The sequence below is a fragment of the Ischnura elegans genome, chromosome 7 (assembly GCF_921293095.1).
Source record: "Ischnura elegans chromosome 7, ioIscEleg1.1, whole genome shotgun sequence".
Lineage (NCBI taxonomy): Eukaryota > Metazoa > Arthropoda > Insecta > Odonata > Coenagrionidae > Ischnura > Ischnura elegans.
The window spans coordinates 65077328-65104420 of NC_060252.1; the positions used below are offsets into that span (position 1 = coordinate 65077328).

The 27093-nt window shown below is 36.7% G+C and overlaps 2 protein-coding genes across 8 annotated transcripts; both read left to right on the top strand.

Annotated features, from left to right (window-relative positions):
- The first annotated feature begins 6029 nt into the window (after positions 1–6029).
- On the top strand, positions 6030–6578 carry LOC124162988. The gene has a single exon (XM_046539771.1). It carries the CDS (start codon positions 6030–6032, stop codon positions 6576–6578), a length of 549 nt encoding a protein of 182 aa, XP_046395727.1.
- Positions 6579–15774: 9196 nt separating this feature from the next.
- LOC124162131 (FGFR1 oncogene partner 2 homolog) lies at positions 15775–26273 on the top strand. Of its 7 annotated transcripts, none has more exons than XM_046538545.1 (6): positions 15775–15961; positions 16041–16107; positions 16212–16346; positions 18353–18607; positions 20850–20969; positions 24579–26273. In XM_046538545.1, exons 2-6 carry the CDS (start codon positions 16093–16095, stop codon positions 24702–24704), a joined length of 651 nt encoding a protein of 216 aa, XP_046394501.1. In that variant the 5' UTR covers positions 15775–15961; positions 16041–16092; the 3' UTR covers positions 24705–26273. The 7 variants fall into 7 exon arrangements, with proteins under 7 accessions (XP_046394501.1, XP_046394502.1, XP_046394506.1 ...); XM_046538546.1 differs by having other exon boundaries at positions 16063–16107; XM_046538550.1 differs by lacking the exon at positions 16041–16107 and having other exon boundaries at positions 15775–16040; positions 16194–16346.
- Positions 26274–27093: the final 820 nt, after the last annotated feature.

The window sequence follows — 27093 nt, forward strand, 5'->3', positions numbered from 1 at the left end:
TCTTATGACGTTATTCTCACGGTGTTAAACTATTTTTTCCAGACTGTTGGATAATTTTCATGTGACTTAATGTGACCTTAGCGCGAGTTAAAAAATATTAATAATTCTAGCGAAATAATAACCTTAAAACGAATTAAGCAACTTCATGATGTAGAGGAATCGTAATAAAAGGGGCAGCCGCTTATTTTGTAGAAATCTCCTAGTACAGAACGCAAATAAGGAAATACCTTGAGTTTTTCTGATGCACTGGGCCAACAAGCCGTTTAAACGGACCATTTTATTTTGCGTTACGTCGGCATTTGCCCAATACTTACGTAAAGAAATGCACTTTTGTAAACATAAGAAACCGATTTTGCACATTAACCCTTCCTCCCTTGCTCTTGAACTAATCTTATGCACGTATCCTTTTCACTGTCTCTCAAAATGCAGCTTAAGCTGTAAACACGTTGCTGTTGGGATCCAGGTGCCAGCTGACGCAGCTAACTGACAGCAGGTGGCTGACTGATGCAGTGCCAGTGCGTCATTGGCGGCCGAAATGTTGGAGAAGAACCCGGCAATAAAATGCCGTGCCCCGGAATGAGTGGGGCAGTCTTCAGACTCAATGCTTGCGGCTTCCTTATTGTAATACACGAGAAATAAATTGTTAACCACGAGTTAGTGTTTTTGGTCATTGAAGAGAACGCGAAGGCTGAGAAAAATACGTAAAATTTCCGATCTAAAAATATAATTACCGAGAACTGCTTATAACTGTTATATAACTTATAACTTTAGTATATGTACCGCCGAAGCGAGTTCTAATCTTCTTTCCGATCAAAATAAAATTCCCTGACTTTTCAGGTTTTCGGAATGATTACTCACACCGTCTTTCTATCCCGGATGATTATCTAATTAAATAAACGACGGTGAACGAGAAATAGTTGACTACACTGAACCTTTCGCTTGAATCGGTGACTCATTCCGAGCGCGTCCGCGGACAATGATGCGGTGTTTCTTGGGAAATCGGCTGGCGCTCTTAAGATATGACGCACTTGAGCAGGCGAAGATAAAAAATTAAAAACTAATAAAAAAAAAAACAGTGAGGGTTAGAGGTGTATTTTCGCGATATAGGTTGGTGGAACGACTCATAGAATTACACACGAAGACTAGCGGTATCGAATCAAGAAGGACACGAAGTGCGAGCATCAAAAATATATGGTAAAAATCACGAATATTACAAAAGAGGATCCTAAAGTCGTCTTTTAATGTGTTGTCACTCAGTGGCGGATCCAAGATAGGGACAGGGGGGGGGACTAAGTAGAGGATAACCTCGGTAACCTCACAGCAGTAGTGGGGGTCCGAAAAAAATTTCCATTCTATCTTAAGTGAATTGGATACCCAAGAGGGGGTATAAACCCCTCCCCCCAAAGATCCGCCACTGTTGTAACCTACCGCGCATTTAAAGGGGTTTACAAAAGTCGCCCCTGGTGTATCTGACGGACAAAGTGATCCGAGTTTCACAGAGATATAAGGTATAATTAGAGGTGTAAACCGAAATTTATATATATGATGATTGTGGTCTATCACACTGAAAACTTTTCCATGCTATTCCTGGCAATTACGAAGATTATAAAGCAAAATATTGGAAAAAAGTGGATCGCATTGCAGTCATCATCGCGCCGCGGAGATTTTTGAAAGCCGATGAAAATGCGGCCGAAGAAGCAACAGAAGTCAGCCTCCTATAGGATGGTTTTGGGTCTCCTCTATGCAATCCCCTCTAGTAAAGTATCCAGTAAATGAGGCGGTGCCGACGACGTACACACTGTTTCTTTCTGTGCGAGTCCCTCCTCCTCCTAAAACCGTATTCGACGACCCTGATCATGCTCCGCCCTATTAAATTGGTTGAATTCCAGAAGTGTTCATTTTTATAATGGAATGCTTTTAATTCAGACATTTTAAAGCAAAAGGCAACTGCACCAAAATACTTCAGTCAATTTTCTCCAAAAATAAGACAATTATATTGAGATCACTTTATATTAACTTGATAGACATCTACTGCTCTAAAAATTAATTAGAAATATCAAACTTTAATTGATGCATCCAGAGCCGGATTTAGATGAAAAGAAGCCATATGCAATTCTCCCATTTTAATGTCTGAAAATTACACGAGATAATAACAAATTACTGAGATATATATCAATATTTCAAACGAAACATGTCATTTTTAGACTAGTGTATTTCAATTTCGCTAATAATTTGAATGTAGGCCCCTTTTGGTCTTGACGTCCTAGACTGACGCCTTATCAGCCTCTAGGAAAATCCGGCCCAGGCTTAATTCCGTGAAAGAAAGGGGGAAAAACGTGCATACGTTTTCCTATACATTCTTCCAATTTATTCTCTCGGTCCTGCGTGTTGATTAAAAACGAAAAAGTAAAGTAAAAGTTTCCGTCAAATCAAAAATTTCTTGCCGACATTGGTGTTAGGTAAAGTTGGTTAGGTAAAAACCCAAATCCCTCGCGGGATATCGGTGATAAGTAACGGTGACGTCAAGAATCCTCAGCCCTTTCCATGAATGAATATACAGCATTTCGACCTTCCGTAGCCAATAACTTGAACACAAAAAAATCGAAGAAATATGATTTTTAACAAAAAAAATCGAAGTTTTTTCGCCGTAAAATAAAAATCATTTGCCGCAGAAACGTAATCATTACAGATTTGAATAGGAAATTCGATTGTTTTTTTTAGTTTGTTTTGCATTCATTTTTGATAAAACTGATAGATTTGGCACTGTTTAGCATTTTTCAGGTTAGGTCCTGGAAAATATGGATTTTTCTTACTCTTCAAACTTCTCATTGAGAAACTTCTACTCAAAATTTTGGAAACAGGCCCATTCAACGGTTATATACCTTTAAATGTTATCATTTGTTTGATGCATGATTTTTAAAATTATAAACAGATACTCGTTAATATTGAACAATGCCATACACTTTCGTAGACAGTATTACCAGAGCATGAAATTTTTATAGGCTGCTTTTTTTACAAGGATTGTATTGATAAAATAAGATTAATGAAGAAGACAACATGAATTTTCGTCATCAGCCAATTTGTTCCTATTCCCAAGTAATATAGTAATTTTCTATCTACCATGCGTGAAAAGAAAACTTTTCTTCAACTGGTATAATCTTTACACGATATAACTTCACCATATAATGGATAAACTGCAGACAAAGAATTACTAATAAAAAAGATACAGATACGATAAAATTAATCAAGCAATTCATCTCCATGGCAAGCAGAAAATTCGACAATCCAATGTGTGATTCGCAAAAAACACCAAAACTGAACTTTCATAATTCTCTCAACACAATATCGAGTATTTCTCGCAATAGAAGCATAGAAAAAATAAATAGCAAGAGACCATTCTATTAATTTCCCCCCTAATATTCCCACTCGACCCGTGACAAAGGAAGAGCCGCACTTGCAGCTGAATGAGCAGCCAAAACATTCGGGCAAATTATTCCTTCGGTTCAGCATATATACCTATAACCGTTTCAAAGCGAGCACGGATTTTTATCGATCGCTCAAAAGGACATGAATTTTAAAACCTCACTTCCCGAGGAAATTTTCCAAACGTAAAACATGCATTTTAACTCGATTAGATCTTGTTTCACATTCAAGCAGGCAGTTCCTACGATATCCGCTGCGGTGTTATCGGTGCTGAAAAAATTCCAATTTTCGATGAGCCCTTTCTTATCTATCCAGCGACAGATAACGTTAATCTTATCTACTCAACTTGATAACGTTCTTTTTATGGCTATAACCTCACAGGTTGACTCGCTATAAGCTACACCTTAGAGACAAATACTGAACAAATGCGTTCATGCCAAAGATGGTTATGAATATAACTGGGTAAAAAGCATCGAAAGATATACTGGAACACAGAAAAAGTCAAACACATTTAAAAAAATGAAATGACACTAAATGGAAAAAAAACAGAGCGTAATTTTCAGGAGGAAAAAAACGCCTACGCAAACAGTGTTGCGGGTTGCCTACTGCATATGAAGACGCTTTTTTTGGACACCCCGTAAGGCACTCAAACCGATGAAAAATGGGCGTATAGCATATTGAGATATAAATTCCAATGTTTAAGTGATACAGGGTGCCCAATAGGGTTGTAAAAAATATAACGCTTGATTTTTTTCTGCGGCACTCCTATAAAAGTTGCCAAATGGTCTAAGAATGATATTGGCAATGTTTCAACTCAACGTAGGAATAGAAGAAATAAAAACTTGGCTATTTCTACATGGTGATTTATTGTGACCGACCATGATTTTGTGAAAGGCGTAACATTTTCAAGGGTATAATTTATCAACTCAATACATTATATCTCAGCTCAACATTATAACATTAACCCTTGCCTCATTGAGGGTAAAGTTTGGAAAAAATATGATTTTTAGCAAAAAGTCGAAGTTTTTTCACCATAAAATGGAAATCACTGGAAGTAAAAACTTAACAATTATGTATTTAAATTTTTTTCTTCCAATGTTTTATAAATCGTTGGGTTGACTAAATAACACAACAGAATATTATTGAGGTTTAGTTACCACAGAAATTCAATTATTTTTATTTTATTGTCTATTATAATTATTACTATATTATATCACTTGCAAGTTAATGTTGCAAAAACTCAACGTTGGACCTTAAGGTGTACACATGAATTCGTTTCCCACAACTTTAGGAGCATAGACTGCATAGGAATCTTTAATATATTAAGCTATAGCTTCATGAGGAGAGTATTTTTAATGAAAATGTAACTTTTATTATATAGATTTCAAGTGTAGCAGCAAGTTTTCCTTTCAAGAAGCTGATCATATAGGTACATTTCAAGTTACATCTGTGCTGGAAGGCATGTTTTATGTTTCACTTTTTTAGCAATATACTTAAAATTTATACTCTTATTCTGACTGTCACTGTACAACAATGCACAATTTTTTTTACTCTATACAATGAAGGCAGTAAATGGCTAGGAGCCTCACTTTCCATATACGACGGCAGTGTTGAGATGTTTTACAAATCGACATTTTAAGATAATGTAAAATTTGATGCTGGCCTTCGCTTAGACAATGGTGAGGCACAAAATTAAATATTATTATCAGTTTTTTTAGATGAGTTGCATCAAGGAATTCACTACCTCAACTGAAACTATCAGTGCTAGCAGAATTAGGCTCACAATAAGATGATTTGGAAGGAAGCTTGTTTTCCAGATGCTATGATCCCCCCACTACATGCAGATCCCCTATCTGTTAAAGAAGATATAAAAGACAACAAAATTGATCTAGATGACAGAGCTGGAGAGATTCAGACTGATGTGGGTGCAGAGACCAATGTAGGAGGGGAGATGGCCAGAATAATTCACAAATGCTCCACATAAACCTACCTTAAATGGTATAATTCTTTAGTAATTCTCACCACCACCAAAATGTGTTTACAGTGAAATTTGAAAATTCCAGCATATAAATAACATGATCCTTTTCAGCACCAATTTTTCTCCAGTTTAATTTTCTTTAAAACCACCTTAGTCTCTGACATCAAGCACCTGATTTTCTCTCAACAACTTTGTGGTTAAGTTACATTTTTGGATGTGCATCTGTTGATTTTTCCTTCATCGCGACCTCTTTCATGTGGTGAGCTAAAAATTGAGGAATAATATATACTTTAGGGTGAGGGTGAGACCCGTTCTCCCACTTATGATAAGCTGAGACTTCACACCACCAGCCGAATATGAGATTGTCAGTGCTTGTTTCCGTTATGCTTAATAACCATTCTCTTTCATGGGTATAACAGGAGCAATGAGAACTACCCCAATCCTAGATATGGAGAACCTCCTGAACCTGGATCCACTGTACGTGGAAGTTGAAGTTCAGGCAAGGCTGGCGACCTATCGTCTGAAGAATATAGGACAATTGCATGACAGAGGCAACTCCTCCGGACATGGACAGCTGTGGGAAAAAATCAGAATGTCTGATCTCATCCTTTAAATGGAGTCAGACTCCATGACGGCGTTTTTCAACCGTTCCCCAATTCTCTTCAAGAAGGAAGAAAGAGCAGGGGCTGGCATTTGTTGTCTTTCCCCAGACAAAAGGATATCAATCCCACTGGGAGAATATGCTACGGTTTTTCAGGCTGAGGTGCTTGCCATTCTGATCTGTACATATACCATCAAGGAGGCAGGACTATTCATCAGACAAATTCACATATGCACCGACAGTCAAGCTGCTCTGAAAGCCCTGACATCCTCTTGGTGCAAGTCTAAGCTACTTTCTGAGTGTTGTGAGGCACTCAATGTGATACGAAGACACTACAAGATAGAACTCTTCTGGATACCTGGACATGTTGGGATATCCGGAAATGAGCTAGCAGATGAAGTGGCTAAGGCTGGTGCTGGCATAAATCCATTTGGTCTGGAACCTTTTGTGCAAATTATACCCTCAACTGCTATTGCCAAGATCAAAACATGGGGCCTTGCCCAGCACGTAAAGATATGGCAAGAAATGGGGGAAACTGGGTCTATGACAGGCCAAAGTACTTATTTGTGGGCCTAGGGAAGGACTCCCAAGAAGACTTCTCCTTATTAACAGAGGTCAACAGAGGACGATAGTAGGCCTACTCACTAGACAATAACGTGAAATGAGACATTTGCATCTCTTGGGAATCACCAACTCAGACATACCCAGATGGCGTGAGGAAGAGGAGAAAACAATCTACCATCTGATACTCAAGTGTTCTGCCGTTATGAGGTCTTGTAGCAGACACCTGGGCTCACTGTTTTTGGAACCCATGGAGATCAGAGATTTACCGGTGATAGACCTGACACCTTTAGCAAGGATATTGGGCTCTATGGGTAATCATTCATTGGTGGATAGCACAATGGACCACTTAGGTCCAAGTGCTTTTGGCATAGCACCCTATAACTCTCAACAATATAATCTAATCTGGTGGCCATTCTATTGCTACATATTTACAAATACGCATACCTAGTGAGCTACTATGTAGATGCAGTTCATACACCCATACCTCTTATTTATTTGGAAGTGGTTTATGATTTTCCCATTATCTGATATGTATTCTCAGTCCCTTTATACTGATATCTATTGTTCTACCACTGTTTTTTTATATGAAAACTTATCTTTTCACCACCCATAGGTATCATATAGTAACAAAGAGTTATGTGCAACCCAGAGCTGAGGCATACGACCATATGTGATAAGTTTTGAATATTTGCACGCATGTTTTCTTAGGATGTGGTCATCAATACTTAGTTATTTTGGATTGACTCTCATTCGCATTTATCCATTCATGGGTCCTAGCTAAGGTTATGATGGGAAAATTCATCTTACCAACATTGATAAGCATGATGAAGTGATTAATTACTATAGGATATGGCAAAGACATAGTTTTTGATATTTTTGTTTCACAAAGTCGGAATGGGTTACTGTTTCACCAATAGTCACAGCAGATAAAATGCTCCCAACACATACAAGAAAATTACACATTAGGCAGTTTATGCCATGTAAACAATGGCGCCGACTCCATGGGGCCTGAGGGGGCCCGAGCCCCCTCAAAGATTCGTTTGGGGGGGGGCGGAGCCCCCTCAATAATTCAAGAAAATAATTAAGTTATATTATGCTTTGTGAAATCACATAAATATATTTGTTATTTTTATTTCCCATGTTTGACGATGGTTACCTTTTAAAATAAATTCAACAATGTGGGTTGAAACAAATAATTATATGGTTAAGCAGGTTAACTGAATCAAGTGGTGCACATGTGAATCATGGTAGTGTTTCGGTGCTGCGACACACTTTGAATTTAACTTCTTCCCGGGGCAAGACCTCCGATATGGGCCCCCCCAATATTTTTTATAAGTCGGCGCCCCTGCATGTAAACCAAGTACAGTGAAACCTCGATATAACGACACCCCACGGTGCACTAATAAACACTCGCTATAGCGAATTGTCGCTTTACCGGAGGTGGAGCAAATAATAGCCAATATGCCTGTTGCAAACAGATATACAGGTACAGGAGTGGTGCGGCGATAGATAAACATCTATCCGATAAACGTAAGCATAAATCCAGACGAAAGGCGATGTTTTTTTGCATCACTAAATTTCCTTACTCAAATAACGACTAACTATTCAAACAATTTATAAGCGCCGCACTGATTAAAAATCATGCAAAGCATTGTTTCGTCAATCATTATACATATTTATCGAACGACAGTTTACCACATAAATTTGAGACTGAGCACTCCATTAACTTCATTTCTAACAGATCGCTAGCAATCACAGAGGTTAAGGAGTCTTCATGAAAGTCTTCCGGCGGTGAAACCCTCGCTATGGCGAGAGCCAACACCGAAAGGGTCTCGTAAAAACGAATTTTTTAACACACTTATTATAGGGTCAATTGACGGTGCATCGGCTATCTCTCGTAATAGCGGGGGTGTCGCTATAGCCCGTACTCGCTTTAACGAGGTTCCACTGTAAGTGTTGTGTCATAATAGATGCAGCTTCGTATGCTGAAACATTCTATGCACTAAAACGATTAGTTAGTGGAGATTTCTTTATTTTTTGTTTTCAAAGAAAAATTGCACTAGTTTCATATGTTCTCAAATGGAATATAGCTAGCCTAATGCTGTATATTATTCACCATAAAAAACATGGATTCCAAATTAAATAAACCTGCCATAATCATGAAGTTCAGCAAGGATAAAAATGCTGACATGCAACTGGTAGAGCACCCGGCTGGCAAACATTAGGTTCTGAGTTTGAGTCCCAGCCAGGCCGCATTTTTACTCTCTGATTTTCTTGCTTTTTTTCATCTACCACAGCACCATTGCCGTCCTTTCTCTATTATATATGAGAATAAACTGAAGCCAAACTTACGATTGCATTGATGCTATGCTGAAGTCTTCATCTTCCAATAGAGGACCACATTGGAATCCTAAGACTGAAAACCATGTAACCCTTGGAGATCTGATGCATAGGACATGTGGAGAAATTATGGTGATAGTGCTGGCTGGCCATTTCCCTTTGGTTAGGGGTCCTGAAAAATATTTTATGCATTATGTATGATTAACAGAATGTACCCAAGTATTAAAGTGATACCTTTTTTTATCATTTTATGCCAAAAAGTTATCACTAGTGATATCTTCATATTATACAATGATAAAAACTTGTATCACCAAAGAAATATTTACCACCTATATCATTTTGTATTTAGGCACTATTCCAATACACGGAAGAATAAATCATATTGAAGAATCTGAGCTTTTCCCGGTGAATAGCATGGATGAAAGCATCTCGGGTTTCCAACCGGGTCAGGGTCTGCATTGTGTAGGCCGACGTTTCGTTGGGAGACTTTCCCAACATCCTCAGGGCTAATGAGTTAATACGTATGGCTTATGATTTTATCTCTGACTTATTACATTGGAGCTACCAAAATTTGCTGGTATTTTTGATAGGAATATGAAGAATGTAAAAAAGTACTAACATTTTTGGTATGTTTTTCACATTATATAAATATTTCTGGCATGATATGATAGCTGACATAGGATAGGGAGGAATGGAAGGTGGCAGTACACCTATCTTAGGATTTCAATATGATAAATGAATAATGAATTCATATACACTGGTATATTTTTTTATTCTTTCGTGGAGTTGGAAAAACTGTTTCCAGTATTCCATACGATATAGAAGTACCTATATAATTCTAAAATATTATTGCCAATTAGCCAGCTAAAATTTATGGCCTGTATGTTGACACCACTTCAGTGATTTTTTATAAGTGGTTTCATCATCTGAATTACAGAAATATTCTTAAAAAAATAATTTTACATCTAAAGATGCTGATATTCACAATAAATTTTGTCTGTTTATTTTAGACTTTCACATTACCTGTATTTTTATTTATTGTTTTAATAAACATAACATTCATAAAAATAATCATTTGTCTCAAACAAATCAATTAAAGGAGTTAAAAATCAATACAGAAGTATCTAAATTATAAACATGACAGCAAATTTATCAAAACAAAATCTGTTGTTTCAAAAATTGCACACCATTACATGTTACAAACACACATGCCACACCTGCAGATTTAAATAGAGTACATATTTGTGATCTTGGCATGCGTCAAGGGAAATCTCTTAACTGTGCTATTAATCAGTACCATTCTGGAGCAACATTAGGTTTTGACCCCCAAAAGAAAAAAAATTACAGATTATTTCTAAACTTTGAAATAATCCAAAAAATAAAAAAATGTATTTTGTGTATCAATATATTTTTAATGAGGTGGAACCTCCGCACATCCTAAAATGTCGATGTCAATAGCCAATCCAACTGCTTCCAAATTATATGTCTGGAAATGGATTTTGACGCTATTTAGGCTCTTAAAAACTAGATAAAATTTAATAAAAATAGCAATTCCGTTAGAAAAAAATACTATAAAAAGTGATAATTTCACAGGTTATAAAATGTTACAATGTATGTATTATGGTTCTATTCTCTATTTAGCAAATTCATTCCTTGAAACTTCACTGAAATCTAAAAAATCTCTAAAACAACCATTTTGAATAACCCTTTCAAAAAAAAGCACCAAGTTCTCTTTTATTTTCTGACACCTTCATTTTACTTATTTTTCATAAACTCTTTCTACAATGAGTACATAAGCAAAGCCTCTTTACCTCTTATTGGAGGGGACCAAAATTTGGGCAATTTGATGTATGGAGGTTCACTATATAGAGGTTTTAGTGATAGGCACCATTTTTTCATATCCTCCGGAAATGAAAGGCACTACTGTCTTTTAAACCATTATATTTATGTGTTTAAACAAAAATGCATGCATCACTGAACATATATTCATTATTTAATAATTACAGAAAGCGAGCTCTATCGCATGATTTTTACCATGATTCAAGAGAAAACAATGTGATCTCTCTCAATTCAACAGTCACTTAAAATGATTAGGATAGTTGGATACCTTATTTCTTATTTACTGTTAGGTATGCTCTCATATTGAACAAAATGGCCACAACTAATGATTAACATGAAAATTAAAGCATATTAAAGGTATATAAGAAAAAAAAGAGTGAAAAATTTATTGCTGAAAATGTCGTTCCATGTAAGTAATCACAGCTGCATTAATGGTCCCTTGTTGTCTTGGTACGATTTGCTATAGTTAGGCCGTCTCAGGGGTGTCTCCTTGGTATGATAAGTAGAGGTTTTATGACATAAAGAGGTACACTACAAAGAGGTTTGCCTATAAATTTACATGTAAATCAGACAGAACCGTAGGGGTGGTATGAAGTATGGAGGTTTATGATGTAAAGAGGTACACAACATAGAGGTTTTACTGTAAGTACTAAATAAAGCAACTAATGAAAATGTAGAATTATACAACAGTGGAAACGAGACACCTAGGGCGGGCTCGCAGGTTACACTCCTGGGGCAGGGATTCTAAGCGCTAGCTTTTCTCCTCTGCCCGCAGGAGGGGAAGGACAGGAAGGAACAAGGAAGGAGGCACCGCAGCGATAGGAGCCCAACGACGCCTCCTGGGAGGGGACAGGGAAGGAAGGGAAGGGACGAGGAATCCCGCACCGTCACAAAGGCGGGTGGGTCCTACTATTAGCGAAACCAAGCATACGCAATTAATGTGCCAGCGATTTTAGTGGGTTTTCCTATGAGGAAGAAAAATCCATCGATCAAATCGCTAGATAGAATTATACAACAGCAAAAATACTTGGCTCGTGTAATGTGAACCTTTTTTTGTTACACTTTTCCTATATGTTTCACGATAGATGTGAGCATTGTGGGGGCCGACCTGGGAAGACGGCCCCTGCCATAGCTATTATACTGGTGTGGACATGCCTACATCAGAGTATGATTATTAAGTAGTAGAAGACATCCGTGAAGATATCACAGAAGTAATCAGGCAGGTAAGAGGCAAAGAAAATCATATTATTATAGGTCAAGGGTCAGCAACCAACATTTTCAGACGGATCAGCCAAAAGTTATGCAACCAGCCGTGCAGCTACATTTCGACCGTGCTTTAATTTGACTACTGGCAATGTATTCATTACACGGATGCTTCATCCTCTTTCCCTCCTAAATTCATGGTTTTCATCCTGTTTGCAGCATTTTTTTTTTTGTTTTGAAAATAAAATGATTATTATTTTTCGGACATGGCTCTAGAGGGCTGCATTTGACATTGAAAGAGCTGCATGGAGCTTGCAAGCTATACTTTGTCGACCCCTGTTCTACTAGTAGGAGATTGGAATTCTGTCATTAATGAAGGTCAAGACGGAAGAATAAACCAGAAAATGAGCATTAGAAAACCAAAACGAAAGGGGAGGAAGGCTACTTAAATTCTGTACAGAGCATAGGCTAGTGTTTGCCAAAATTTATTTAAAAATTCCATGTGCAGAAGATACAAGTGAAAAATGCCAAGAGGCTAAAGAAGATTCCTCACCGAAAAAAATTTAGTGAAACAAAGATTGATCAGGAACCATGAGAAAGACTGCAAACAGATGTCAACAGTTACCATAACTTAGTTATAATGGAATGCCACCTCAAGTAAAAAACTGAAGAAGGCAAAGAAAATATTTGGAAAGTTGAAAAAGTGAAGGAAGTCCAAAATGAAGTCGCATTTCAAGAAACAAGAGGAAAACAAAAGAGGAGAGAAAGTGGTCAAGAAAGCAGTGGTTGAGAGTTGGAAAGCATTATCAGAAAGAACCTACAGGTAGCAGCAGAAAAAGTTCTTGGTAGACAGAAAGTCATCAAGAAAAAACCATGGATCATACTAGGTTTAGATCTTACTGAAGAAAGAAGAATTTGTGAAAACTGAGGAATAACAGAATAGTTATAACAGATTAAAGTACAAGATTTACTATAAAGCAAGGAAGACTAGAGAAACCTGGATGAAGACTATTAGTGAAGACTTAGAGAACAATCTTGTATATGTATAAGTAGAAGCAGCCAATAGGTTAGTGAGAAACGACTTCAGGTAAGGGGCATAACCTAAGGGATAAAAATGGAAAACTGATGATTGAAAATGAAGACAAAGTCAAGAGATGAAAAGAATACCAGGAAGAGTTGTCGCAGACAGTCTTAGAACAAAAGCTATAGGAGATGAAAGGGCACAGGATAAAAATGTTATGGGAGTCCCCATAGGCTGATTTAGGAGGGGGGGGGGGCACGGAGGCATGTGCCCCCCCTCCCAGATGCTTAAAAAATAGACAAGATTTTTAATACAGTTATCATTAAGTTTGTTTTATTTTGTATATTATGGGCCTCAATCGTTTATTTAATATTAATATTTTTTATATGAAAATAAAGAGAATATTTTGTACCGTAATTTTTGTATTTTGTTCTTAATCTCAAACAAGAGAAGACCTATCAGACCCCTGTGGCCCCCCAGAAAAAAATCCTGGATCTGCCCGTGGGAGTCCCAATTTTATCATCGGAATTTGACTAAGCAGTAAGAGACCTATGGATGAATAAAGCATCTAGAATTTACTATCTTCCAGCAGAACTAATAAAAAATGCAGGTGAAAAGACCATGAACCAGCTGCATAAAATCATAAACAAAACATGCCCAAAATGTGAGATTCCAAATGACTTTGAGAGGAACATCATCATTCCAATTTCCACAAAAAAAAGGGTGAAAAACAGTGAAATTTTGTGAACAGACGTCTGACCACACACAATGCTGAAAATACTGACAGAAGGATAGATCAAGAGCCGAAGAGTACCTTGATGAGAACCAATGCAGATTCAGAAAAAGCAAAGGCACAAGAAAAACTGCAATACTAGGCCATAAGGCTGTTCGTAGAGGAAAGAACTGAAAAGAATAAGCCCACAATCATAGTGTTCATGGACTAAGAGAAGACATTTGACTATGTGGATTGGAATGCAATGCTTGGAATTCTGAAGGTAATTGGAGTGCTTTACATATGCAAAAGAATCATCCACATTTAACATAAAAACCAAGTAAAGGTGCATGGGCGTACCCAGCAAGGGACAGCTGCCCCCTTCTAGAAGCAAAAATCGCAAAAGTCTTTAAGCAAAATCAGTACTGAATCGAAACAAAAGTATTCAACAAATTTTCTTTAAACCCATGAAAAATGATATGTATTAGTATAAGATATGTAACTAAAATAAAACTATTTTTTCTATCTCATACACTAATAAAGAGCTTAATACATTCAATGGTTTCCGGCTCAAATTTTTGTACTTGATAATGACCTCTATGGTCGAAACATGTCATAAGGACGAAATAAATCTGTGGAAAGCAACGAAGTCTCCTGTTCATTTTTGTGAAATAAATAGCTGTTATAATTTTCTTAAAATGTTGGTTTCATTCACTTTTTCCATGCTAAAATGTCACAACTTGGCTTGCCCCCCCTTATAGTTATGATCCTGGGTACTCCCCTGTAGAGGTGATAAATTTTAGACCCAACCGAGGAGAAGTAAGAATTAGGAAAGGTGTGAGACATTAAGATTGAGCTTTGTCTCCGATAATTTTCTATGTTTACATCAAGAATGCCTTTAATGAAATAAAAGGAAAGGTCTCAAGAGGGAATAACCATGGAGAAAAAAATTAGTAGGTATATAATGCTACGATTGCCCGATGACATGGCTGTTGAATATCGTAAATATGAGTAGATTAATGGGTAGACATCAACTGAAAATAAGTAAAATTAGCTTACAATTGTAATAACTTAAGTTGCACTTCAGTACAATTGTAACATGTAGGTATGCAAATATATGTGTAGAGAAAATTTAGACATAAGCATGCAGCTGAAGAGAAGAAGTCAAGACTAAGATTAAAACAGGGAAACAAAAACTGGAAGAGGTGAATGATTTCTGTCCTTGGGATGCAAAATAACTAGCGATGGAAGAAACAAAAAAGAAATAACCATCAGCTGATGGTAATTTCTTTCTAGAATAGGCCAAGCGAAGAGAACATTCCACAAAAAGAAAGAAATACTAATAGCTGGAGTCTTAGACAAACAAAAATTTATCAGAACTTACATTTGAAGTAAGCTTCTACGCGGAAGTAAGGTACAGACAACGACAACAGCGGAGAAACCAATGGTGGAGGCTTTCGAAATGTGGCGCTGGGGATGAATGGATAGTATTAATGGATCGACCAAGTACTAAAGAGGAAGTCCTAAGGAGAGTAGGAGAGATCAAGCGTCGTAGAAATCTTAAAACAGAGCCATTATCTTGAGTCATGATGGCCTGATGACGACAAATGTCGAAGGATAAGTAATGGCTTATATGGAAAAAAATGGACCTCGAATAAAATGTATGGAACAGGTGAAGAGGGATGTGAAAGAGACAAAATGCGAGGGTGTGAAAAAAAATATTAGGAGAACTGAGTGGAAAGCTGCGTCAAAGGAATATGTATCAGGATTTTTAACCAGTGATGAAGATGATTTGAAATAATGAATAAATAAAGAATCGCCACAGGTCTATACTTACCTATGTCCTTTAATTCAGCTTTCAATCAAATTGTGCATCATAACGGGTCTTTTCCTCAATACATACGAAACATAGTCTCTGTTTAATAACTTGCTCTCTGTTTTTCTCTTCGCAACCGAAGTGTCTTGAATATCGCGCTTGGTAGTGCGGGAACGCCGTGAGCGATTACAAATCAATCGCTGTGCCCGCTGTAAGCGCTTACGTAGCAGTTCCATTGCGAAAAAAAGAAATCGTTATACTGACAAAATGCGTAAACAATATCACCTGAGTCGAAAGCAGTCGAAAGTTTGTTGGGAAACATAAGGATATTCTTGGATAACTCCAGGAATCAACTGCGATTGTATATGTTAGGGAGTTATTTAGATTTTTGTGTCTCTACCCAGCTTCGTTATGATTGTCTGACGCCGCGAATTCCATTCTAATTGATTGCTAATCTCAACCAAGTAAGCATTTGGTTTGCCCGACTAATTTATTAGCTTAGGTGTGTCCTAATTACGTGAATAACCACGTTTGGCCTTCAAGGTATGTGTGATTTTCTTTTTAGTTAAGGGAGGTGCTGTATAAATCAGTGACGATGCATGCACACGGGGTGAGAAAGCTTATAGCCACAAAGTCCGAAGAAAAGCTGAGGTCTTTTTACTGCCCCTACCATACTATCCTTAAGAAATTTTATAGTTTTAGTTAATATTTCAGATGTCACTGACTGTCCAGCAAATTCTACAAGATGCTAAGCGGTTAACATCGCGGCTGAAAGTCCACGAATCCACGGCAGATGCCCTCCTTACTCAGGCCCATTATGTTTACAAACAGATTGACGCAATGAAGCAGGTGAGGGGATATTTGTAAATAATGGAGTGTTTTACTGTAACTTTTGGATGCCGCACAGTGGTGACAGTAACATACGCTTTCAAAGTAGATAAATTATGAAATCACATCGAAAGAAATGATCATGATGTGTCGAACAGATGTAGGATATTTTCCATGTTACATCTGCTCTAATATTTTCGGCATTGCGTATGCAATAACTGTAGTATCAGATCTTTTGCGTCGGTCATAGCTTGATTGATGACATTAAGCCCTGGAAGTTCATGCGCATACCTCCCTACCCTCCGAACTTGACTTCAACCTCACCGTGACTTCTTCCTCAGAAAGGGTCTAGTGTAATGGGTACAATACCTAAAAAATGTATCGTTTAGAAATGATAGGATAAGCCTAGATGAGGTTATGAATGGCTTTCTGCGTGCATGCTCGTGGAATGTAATCCACTCGTATACTTAGTCTTGGAAGGGTGACATGAGTTCATTCTAGTTCTTTAATTGGGTATTTTGCATTGTACCAAAATAGAATTCCCATTTGCTTATCTTGAGAAGTATTGACTTTTGAGGTGTAGAATGCTTGCTTTCTCTTGGGCTTGGAGATACGGTATAATTAGGCACGGTATGGATCCAGATTTCTCGGTGGAAATATATATTTTCTGGCAAGAGAAGAAATATTATTGTACTGATAAAAGTGTAGCCTTCATGTAGAATTTTCAATACTTTCAACAGAATAATTGTGTTGAGGCATCAATGTGGCTATTAAATTCCCTTGTCCAATGCATTAAGGCCTCTATGCACGGTGAATGATTATGCGAATGAAATCATTCACCGTGTATAATGGAAAAATTTGCGAAAAAACCATCATGCTCATGATCATTCAGTCAAAATTAGAACATGTACTATTTTACTTGCATGATCACATGAATGATGGCGTGATCATTCACCGTATATAGTGGCCTTTATGATTGAAGAAAAGGTATTTGTGTGCTGGGTGCACTATTTTTCAAAACCCTCAAAGAGAGGTTTTCTGGGAGTTATTTTGGAGACAAGGAGAGAAACAGAAATGCAGTGCTTTTCTCGTACCTTCGAGACTTATGGAAAATTACTTGATTATAGTTAAACAAAGGATTGAAAATGACAGAAATCCGTTAAGTATGGTGTCTACCAACTTGCAAATCTTTGGAATGCAGAAATTAAAAAACATGCAGCTTTTTTCACCCCTTTCTTAACTGGCAAGTGTAAATAAATTCCAGATGGTTTGAGTATTATGTTAAACAGTGCCTCGTATTTGAATCATATTACTCAAGCAATAATGCATTATGAAGTAATGGCATGCATTGTTGCTATGATCAATTCAATGGCTTATACTCCATAATGATCAAGAAATATTGTTTAAAGATATTCGCTCACCCCAGCAGAAAAAACTACTCTGCTTGTTGCATTATTCCTTTGTGAAACATAAACTGCTGAGGAAATAGGTCTTTCTCAATCTTCTAGTGGTTTCATGGAAGAAATTGTGGCCTATATTATACATTTTCTCAAGTTATAGTCTTGTATGCTTATTTCTCAAGTTATAGTCTTGTATGCTTATTAGATTTCTGGTGGCTGTAAGTGAACACTGATAGATCACTTTTACTTTACTTTTACTGCCAGCACATTTTAAGTGGGACGTGGAAAGACTGCCAGGTCTATTTTCTGGAATTTGCAAGATTTCAGATTTTAAATTATTACTTAAAGTACTTAATTTTATTGAAGGCATCTAGATTTTTTTCCTGATGCTAAATATATATTTAGAGCTTAGAACCATAAATGGGTTATGGGACAGCAGCGAGTAAAAGGGCTGCAAGCACAAAATAAAATTAGTCAAAAAAGTCGGGCCGATATATCAGATTGTGGCAGTTTTTGCACAGCCAGCGAGGGCTTAGGTATATATTTACCTGCTAGCAGTAAAATTTACATATTGTCTCTTTTATCTTGTTTTATAATTTTGAATTGATGAGTTATTCTTCATTTCAGTATGAGGATGAAGTAAAATCAATGTCTGAAGCTGGTCGGCAAAGACCGGCTGCTGAGCTTGTGAGTGGTATACAGCAGGAAAATTGGCGTCTATTGGAACTGAAGGCAGAGAACAGGCAACTACGTGAAGCATTAGAAGATTCTCAAGGAGCTTTGGAGATGATAATGACCAAGTACCGGGAACATATTAATGCTCTCATCACTAAGGGGAGACCTGATCCGATCGAAGCATTCAATCGTGATGATTCTGCCAAGGTATTTACATCATGGTTTGTGTCAGCTATGGATGGTCATCAGTTGTAAATATTCAGTATGTGGCAAAATGACACTGTGATCGGTATAATGAAGGCTTAAAATAATCATATTTAGGGGCCTATTACGAATGAGAGGGCACCTCTGTGCACCTCTGCTAGGTGGAGTATCCATTTGGTATTCGGTGTCACTCCGTCCCTTGCTATTATAAATGGGACCTACGGAGGGACACCGCTAGGCAGAGAGGACTTCTCTGGGGGTTGGAGAGGAGCGATGCAATGAGAGGGACGTTTGTATGAAAAAATGGACGTAAAATAACTTATAGGCTGTAATATATGAAAAGCAACAGAGAGTTAAAGAAACACAAGATATGTATGCACTTTTTGTTACTAGAAACTTTTATTTCAAGTTAATGTGACATAGTTTCACCATTTCTTTGGTTTGACGAATGCACAATCACATCAAAACAGTCTGCCCACAATAAACATGTGATATTGCAAATCGGTTTCCCTGCCAACACACACAAGCAGCAACATATTTAAATAATTCAGGAAAAATCCACTAATGATATAGAAGCTCACATATTAAAAATGATGGGAAATAGGCAAATGCAATCATCAGTAACTGGAAGTCACTACCAGTCTTACATTCATCATGTAAAACTTACAATCACAGAGCTCTCGTTATGATGAAAACTACTATGTATTTATTCACTGATTTTTAAGCCTCACATTATCCCAAGCAAGTTGATACCTCCATTGCACAAATGCTCAACAATTGTCCTCCGAATCAAATCCGCTCATCTAGTAGTCCTAGTAGTACAAGATGTGCAGATTTGATTCAGTGAGGATTGTTGAGCATTTGTGCAGTGGAGGTATCGAAGTGGCACAGGTGACTTTTCTCACTATTATTCGTTGATACGGTTGATATACTTGAATAAACAAATTTCACACTAAGCTTTGAACTTGATAGCTTGATTGTGAAATGTCATCTCTACAGTGATTAACAAAGGTAAACACACCACTGACCATTTTTACTTTACTGTCAGACATTTATTGATAGCTTAATACCACTGTTTACAAATCAATCACAATGGAACACTGATAATTACATCTCTTAGCAGATATTTTTCAACCTTGTCAAATTACAACTACTGGCACTGTGATTAATAGCAGTAGGTTAACGGTAGTTGTCACATTGAAAATAACACTCTTTTGGTACAAAAGATATTCGTAGAAATCTCCAAGCAGCAAGCAAAAGTTGTATTCACCTTATAATGCCAGCACAGACAGTCTTAAAAGACAGATTTTCCTGTTCATACGAAGAAATGAATGAACTTATTGTATTTAAAAGCATAGTGGACATAAGAATACATAAAAATTGTTCTAATTACTTAAATGAATGAGGTGCCTTTGATAACATTAACTTATTAATCAATGTATCCATCTCGAATGGCCATCGCTCAGACTGCTACAATGATGTTATTTAGGTATTTTTTTAGGTACTATTTTGAACATAAAAAGTCTTGAAGGAAACCTGGTCTCCTTTTTGCTGTTGAATCTTCTCAAATATATTGTTGAAGCTTGTTATAACTTAATCGTTTTATTGGTTTATTTATGAAGCTGGTCAATGTAAGCCCACTGACGTAAAGAGACGGGTGTGCGATGGAAATTCAATACGGATACCTATTGTCTGGAAATTACTTGCAAGTATCGTAAAAGGAAACAGGAAATGTCATTATACAGATTATTCCTAACTTTCCCTCATCTAAAAATATGCTTGCCCTAAAGATTCATCCTTTACATGAAAGTCAATCATAGAAATTGAAAAACATTATATTTTGAGCTTACTACCACCCAATGTAGCTCTATGTCTACTGGTCATTCTGAAGAAATAAAGTGATGTCTTCACCAGAAAATTTCATTGGATTACTAAAGAAAATCGTAGGAGCACCTTACTGAAATATCTTCACTATCACGAGCGGAATTTTTTTTGGGTGGAATTGGGTTGATATGCAAATACATTATTATCATGTCAATATATCATATAATAAGATAATATTATCATGCCAAAATATGGCTGCCTCATCTGTATGCTAATTGAGACCAGCAATATCTGTGCACTCAGCTGCAGTACATTAAGTCATTGTAATGATTTGGTGGTTTCCCCAAAACTCTTTCACCAAGCTTTCTCTCATGTATTAACGTAGTAAATGTTATTTAAAATGGGTGAATTTTTATTTCAGATCATACAGGAGAAGACTGAGAAAATTTGTGAGATGGCCGCTGTGATGAGCCGGGCCATCCAGATGGATGATTCACTACACAATGAAGAAATGATATCAAAACTCACGGTAGAGAATAAGGTAGGTTTCATTTTTATCTTTGGTATATGTACACTGTTAGTATTCTTCTACAGTGAGTCCTCATTTAACGTCACTTACCGTTCCTGAAAAATGTGACGATAAATGAAATGACGTTAATCGAAGCATAATATCCCATAAGAAACTATGTAAAAAGTGAATATCGGCTCCTAGACCTCACAATTCCTACGCGAAAAAAATGTTAGCGTATCATATCTGCGGCATTTTTTACGGTGGGAATGCCAAACTATCGCATAAATACGAGTTCCTGTCTTCATCGACGACAATCGTAGCAGTGACGTAAATCCTTCTCCATTTTTGTATCTTCCAGCATTTGCTTTTCGGCTTCGCTATGGTGGTCGCCCGGGCGAGCGTCGCCTGGGCATCATCATCGCTGAAACATCGTTGCAGTTACAGGAACCAAAATTATTGTGAACTCGGCAAAAAAGTGACGACAAAATCTCCGAGTTCCACACGGAAAAATGCCTTGAAATCACTTTTTAGGTTCCTGAAAACCATTATGTCAAGTTAAACCTTGCGCACCTACGTAAGAATTCATTTTTCAGAAATTTTTGCTAAAACCGTAATCGCAATTAAGAATAAACACACCGTTTTACACTTTGCTTAGACTGACTGTATTACCGCCCACAAAACGAACAACCTGCAACGCCCGCCGCTTCGCCTTTTTTTTCGTGCGAAATTTAAAAGACTTGACGTTATCGCGAAGCGTAGGTGCAATACACGAATGACGGTCTAAAAATTTTCGTGACGTTATCGCGAAATGACGTTAAACGGGGTGACGTAGAACAAGGACTCACTGTATATGTATTCACATATTGTGTCATGGTGTAACATTCACCTTTAAGTCAACAAATCAAATGAACGCACTTGCTCAGGAAAAGTACTCACGAATGAAATCAGCAGCTACGCACGTACTGTAACTTCACAAATCATATTATCCCAAATTTTAGACACAATTGCCCAGGGCTATTACGTATTAGCCACAAAGAAAATTGGGAGCGACAATATGTACCTTACTTCACGAGTCAAATTACACACATATTATAAACACAATTAATAAGTACTGAGGGTGTAACCTTAGGAGCGACGACAGCTGAAACTGAACACCACTATTTTTATTACAATACAGTGCAACCTCGATATAACGACACCCCACGGTTCAAGTATACCTTCATCACACTTACCACACCACCATGCCAAATGATTAACCTGCTATGAATTATTTTTTAGTCAGGCACATAAGCATTTGAAGTAATAAGTGCTCAGCTAATCTGCCAAAAATGGGACATTTCAAAGAATTAATTAAACTCAATATTAAAAAGTGGTCCTGAAATTGGGGTCTTTTTTTATTTTAGATCTTTATTTTACCATTGAATTATTTTACTTTCAGCTAATCTATAAAGGTTTTTACTTAGAGTAAGTTTTGATGGTGTTGATATTTGTAGTGCACAAATCCTAACCTTTATTAATTAGGCTCAGGCTTTTTGATGGCTATTTCTTTTGTGTCAATGTATGTTTTGTTTACTGAATGTGTATCACGTTTACATTGTGGCTCTAAGTTTACTTCAAACGATTTCCATCGAGTAATTCATTATTTATCATGGAATTTGATGAGTCAACCTTTATTGAATGATATACAGTGCAACCTCGATATAACGACACCCCACGGTGCACGAATAAACACTCGCTATAGCGAATTGTCGCTTTACCGGAGGTGGAGCAAATAATAGCCAATATACCTGTTGCGAACAGATATACAGGAACAGGAGTGGTGCGGCGACAGATAAACATCTATCCGATAAACGTAAGCATAAATCCAGACAAAAGGCGATGTTTTTTTTTGCATCACTTAATTTCCTCACTCAAATAACGACTAAATATTCAAACAATTTATAAGCGCCGCACTGAATAAAAATCATGCAAAGCATTGTTTCATCAATCATTATATTTATCGAACGACAGTTTACCACATAAATTTGAGACTGAGCACTCCATGAACTTCATTTCTAACAGATCGCTTACAGAGGTTAAGGAGTCTTGATGAAAGACTTCCGGCGGTGAAACCCTCGCTATGGCGAGAGCCAACACCGAAAGGGTCTCGTAAAAACGAATTTATTAACACGCCTATTTTAGGGTCAATTGACGGTGCATCGGCTATCTCTCGTAATAACGGGGGTGTTGCTATAGCCCGTACTCGCTTTAACGAGGTTCCACTGTACCACCTTTTTGTTTAATTGTGTCAACAAGAATGGTTGTCCATTATTACCTAACTGTCATGGTTTTCTCACGTGGTGAATAAGAATTGTTACAGTGGCTAAATGAGGGATCGATCTACTCCATCTGCACCAGAAGGAGTGCAATAAAATTGCTAGGGACTGAAAAGTGCAAAGCATGCAATGAAATCACTCGGGACCGCTGATTAAGCCTAGGAGAACACGTGCTAGTAGGGATTCCACTCCCAATCAAAAAAGCTGAATGCAGCATCTTGTTCTTAGCAATTCCAATCTGCTTTTCTGTGCATATTTCATGCCAGATTTCAAAACAAGAACTAAGCCTTTATGAATTACATTTTCAACATTCATCTTTTGCGTGATTTGGTGGAATTTATGAATGGCCTCCTACACCAATAACTGTTTACTGCTGATTTTAATTGGTTTTGAAAAAGAAATGTACCTGTAATTGTCTTTATTTCAATCCATCACCTACTTCTTGAGTTATTTTCCACAAAAAATCAGTGGCCTTAATTTTTTCATTTACATATTAGTTGATGACAACATGAACTTTTGCCAACTGGTTCACCACTTCTCATAAATGTACTCCTTCACTTCTCAATGAAAGGTTCTCCATGAATCAGTAAGTGAATGAGAACTCTAACGAGATACAAAACTTACAAAGAGAGGGCAGCAACTTTTGTGTTTTCTAATTTTAAACTTCCGAGTGAATGGCTGAATGGAGATTTTTTTTGTTGCAACTTATCTTTCCCTTCCATCTTGTGAATTCTATGAATGAGCTTTGATTTTGGGTATGATCAAAAATAAGTGTGATTTGGATGAATGATGATAAAAAATTATCTGATTTCCATACTCGCTATTTGTTCATTATGATCTGAGTATCATGAGCTTTGTACCTTCATCTGCTTTATGATTTCTTAAAATGAATGAAGCAAAGATATTGTCGAGGAATAGGTATGGATGAAGGAGGGGTCGCATTTGTTTGAAGACAATATTACTATTGGAGAACAAATCCATACTATATATGTATTATGCTATTTTTTCTTTTGCATATCACACTCTGGAATTTTTACTAATATATCTTAGTACATATTCTGATTTGTAGTTGATAAATCTTACAAGACAGCATATAGAAGGGCAGAGGTCATTCAAACCAATGAACAGGTGTTTGCCCTTCAAGTCAAGGAATACTGTCAGTGCTCATAGTTGAAAATTCAGTGTCTTTTGAATTTAAGAGGCAGATACTTTGTGGAGATCCATTGTAAGAATAAAGAATAGTACTTTGCACTTTTCCACATAAAAACTTTAAAATAAAGTTTTTGTTTTGAAACTAATGTGCACTGCAATTTTGTTTCATTAGGCACTGAGAGAGCTCCTGGAAATATCTTGTCAGAATGGATCTCTGAGGAAATCTCTGCTTTCTCCCGAAACGGATGATAAGGGTGTTCAAACAGAAGCTTCTGAATTGCAGTCTGGCCCATCTTGACAAAATGGCACCAAGAAAAGTAATGTGTGAAAGAAAATATTATAATATACTCTTCTGAGCCATCTATTTTTTACACTTCAAGGTTTCCTCTCTGAAAGAGAAAGCCTTAGTAATGAGTAGATTCTAGGAAGGATTGTTGATTTTTATCCCATTAGCGTTGTGGTGATGTATTAAGGACCAAGTAAATATTTATAACTTTTATGTTACCAACATCATGGTGGTGTTGTGGATTTATTATTTAATTTTCAATTCATTTTAGCCTTACCATTCTTATTCACATCCATTTGTAAAGGGGGATGAGAAATATTTATTGTGCACCTATGTTCATTGAGGAGAATGAATTTTTTTTTTCAGAAATAAACTTTCTATTTATCCTCTTTGGACTTTCCATCTTCATTTGAATTTCACTTTTGTACTTACACCTTCACGTATTTTATCTCCTTCACATCATTATGGCTTGAATTTTAAGTTGTTAGAGTGTCGTGTGGTTTCAGAGATAAGTGTTCTGTAATGAGTGTTTTTTATCATTTCTTTCATTATCATTTCCATCATAAATGAAACTTCAAATAATGTGCACCTGTCATAGGGATATTGCTTTTACTCAGTACAAAAAGTCAGCTGCCTCTTCAATGAGTCCTTCAATTGTCAAAATATGGATGATTTTTAGTTAATATTAAGAATAGGAGAAAGTAGATCCCAAATATGTTATTCACTCCTCACTTCTGCTCTACACACCTTATTGGTATTACTGATGGCTCATAGCTGTTTAATAATTATCTTTGGCTGTTAAATACCTAGATGTTTTGAAGTGGACATTTTTGAATTCTATCCTTCTCTCTGAGACATGAGGCACCGATAACTATATTCTTTATAGAGGAGTATGTAGTGCATCTGGTGTTCATCTCCACACTTTCAAGTAAGAACGAATCTGGTTTTTTAGAATCCCCTAATTTGGTTTTTACTTTTTCTTATTTCTTGATAGGAAAACTTGCATGCCTTATAAAATTTAAAGGGTGGAATAGCATCCAACTGAATGGCCATAGTCAGTGATGCGTGTTGTATTCATTGATAAATATGTTGTAAATAATATAAAAGCTAATATTTCCCACTGTCATTGGTATCTGTAAAACATAAACCAATGCTAGTAAAATGAACATGCCCAATATTTGACTTTTGAAGAATCTTAAATGTTTTGTAAGTATTAAGTATTTCATATTTTCATGTGCATATACACTATTATAGTCACTAAAATGATTAATAACCTGTCAGTCAGCTACCATACATATACTGTATCTCACTTTTTAGGGAAAATTTGTACTTTTGAGGATTCTTCACCTCAAATGCTTTCCTTCACCTGTCCTATATTTTTTTCATGATATTTTTGTAAATCATTGTAAATTCTCAAATAGTTAGTGCAGTATATGTAAATTTGGGTCGAGGTATGATTGAAATTGCAATAAAAAGACTGTCTTACTTTGAAAGCAGTGCATCAGTACTAAATATTATGTGATTTGGTCTAAAGTGTATCTTGTATTATCTAAGTTGAATAAAATGTTGCTTGTTATGCAAGTCTTCTCATGTTTATTTTACTTTTTTAATAATGTGTTAGTATGTATTATTGTAACAATTACAGAATCAAATTCTCGTCTTTGTCTTACAACCTTTTTGTGGTTGTGAAAGGTTTTGCATTCCATTGGCCCCTACGGAGAAGTAGTGGGAGTGAACAAAGCCATATTGATGCTTTTTGAGGGGTTTCCTAGAAGTTTTTTTTGGAAGAAGAAGCTGCATGAAAGATGGCCTATAGGATAGCTTCACGTTAAAACCTTGAATGAGAAAAACTACCAATAACTTCCTCCCATCCTATAGTCCCCTATTACAATAAATACAACCCGGAACAGTTGCACGACAGCTGAGGTTGATGTTGTTTTTATCCATTAATGAGGAGGCTTCTATGGTCACCAACAAATGATATTCGAACTAGAGCAGAATATGAAGTTCAGTTAAATAAATTTACTAGAACAAGTAAAAAAATTTCCAAGTGTTGAGCTGAAGCCAATGTGGCAATACACATCCAAACCCCACACTCGTACAAGGCAATATAAGCATACACCTGCTGCCATACGAACACCAGTCCCTTTGCAGAGAAGAGGGAGGACAGCAGAGGCAAATTGTTCATGAGTTAAGGGGACAGCATTTCATTTGATTCAATGAAAAAATAAGATTGCTAATTTCGTTGCTCCATGAATGCTTTCAAGATTCGTCATTATAATGATAGAATAACCAAATTCTTTATTAAGAAGGATATTTATGGTGGTCATTTCTGTAACATCAACAATGTATATATTACATCATTGGCAGTTTTTATGATATAGTTAATGTGATGGCAATG

Coding starts and splice junctions, on each gene's coding strand:
- LOC124162988 (XM_046539771.1), top strand. CDS start 6,030: ATGACGGCGTTTTTCAACCGTTCCCCAATTCTCTTCAAGAAGGAAGAA.
- LOC124162131 (XM_046538545.1), top strand. Junction 16,347..18,352: donor AGATTGACGCAATGAAGCAG/GTGAGGGGATAT, acceptor TCTTCATTTCAG/TATGAGGATGAAGTAAAATC. Junction 20,970..24,578: donor AACTCACGGTAGAGAATAAG/GTAGGTTTCATT, acceptor TTGTTTCATTAG/GCACTGAGAGAGCTCCTGGA.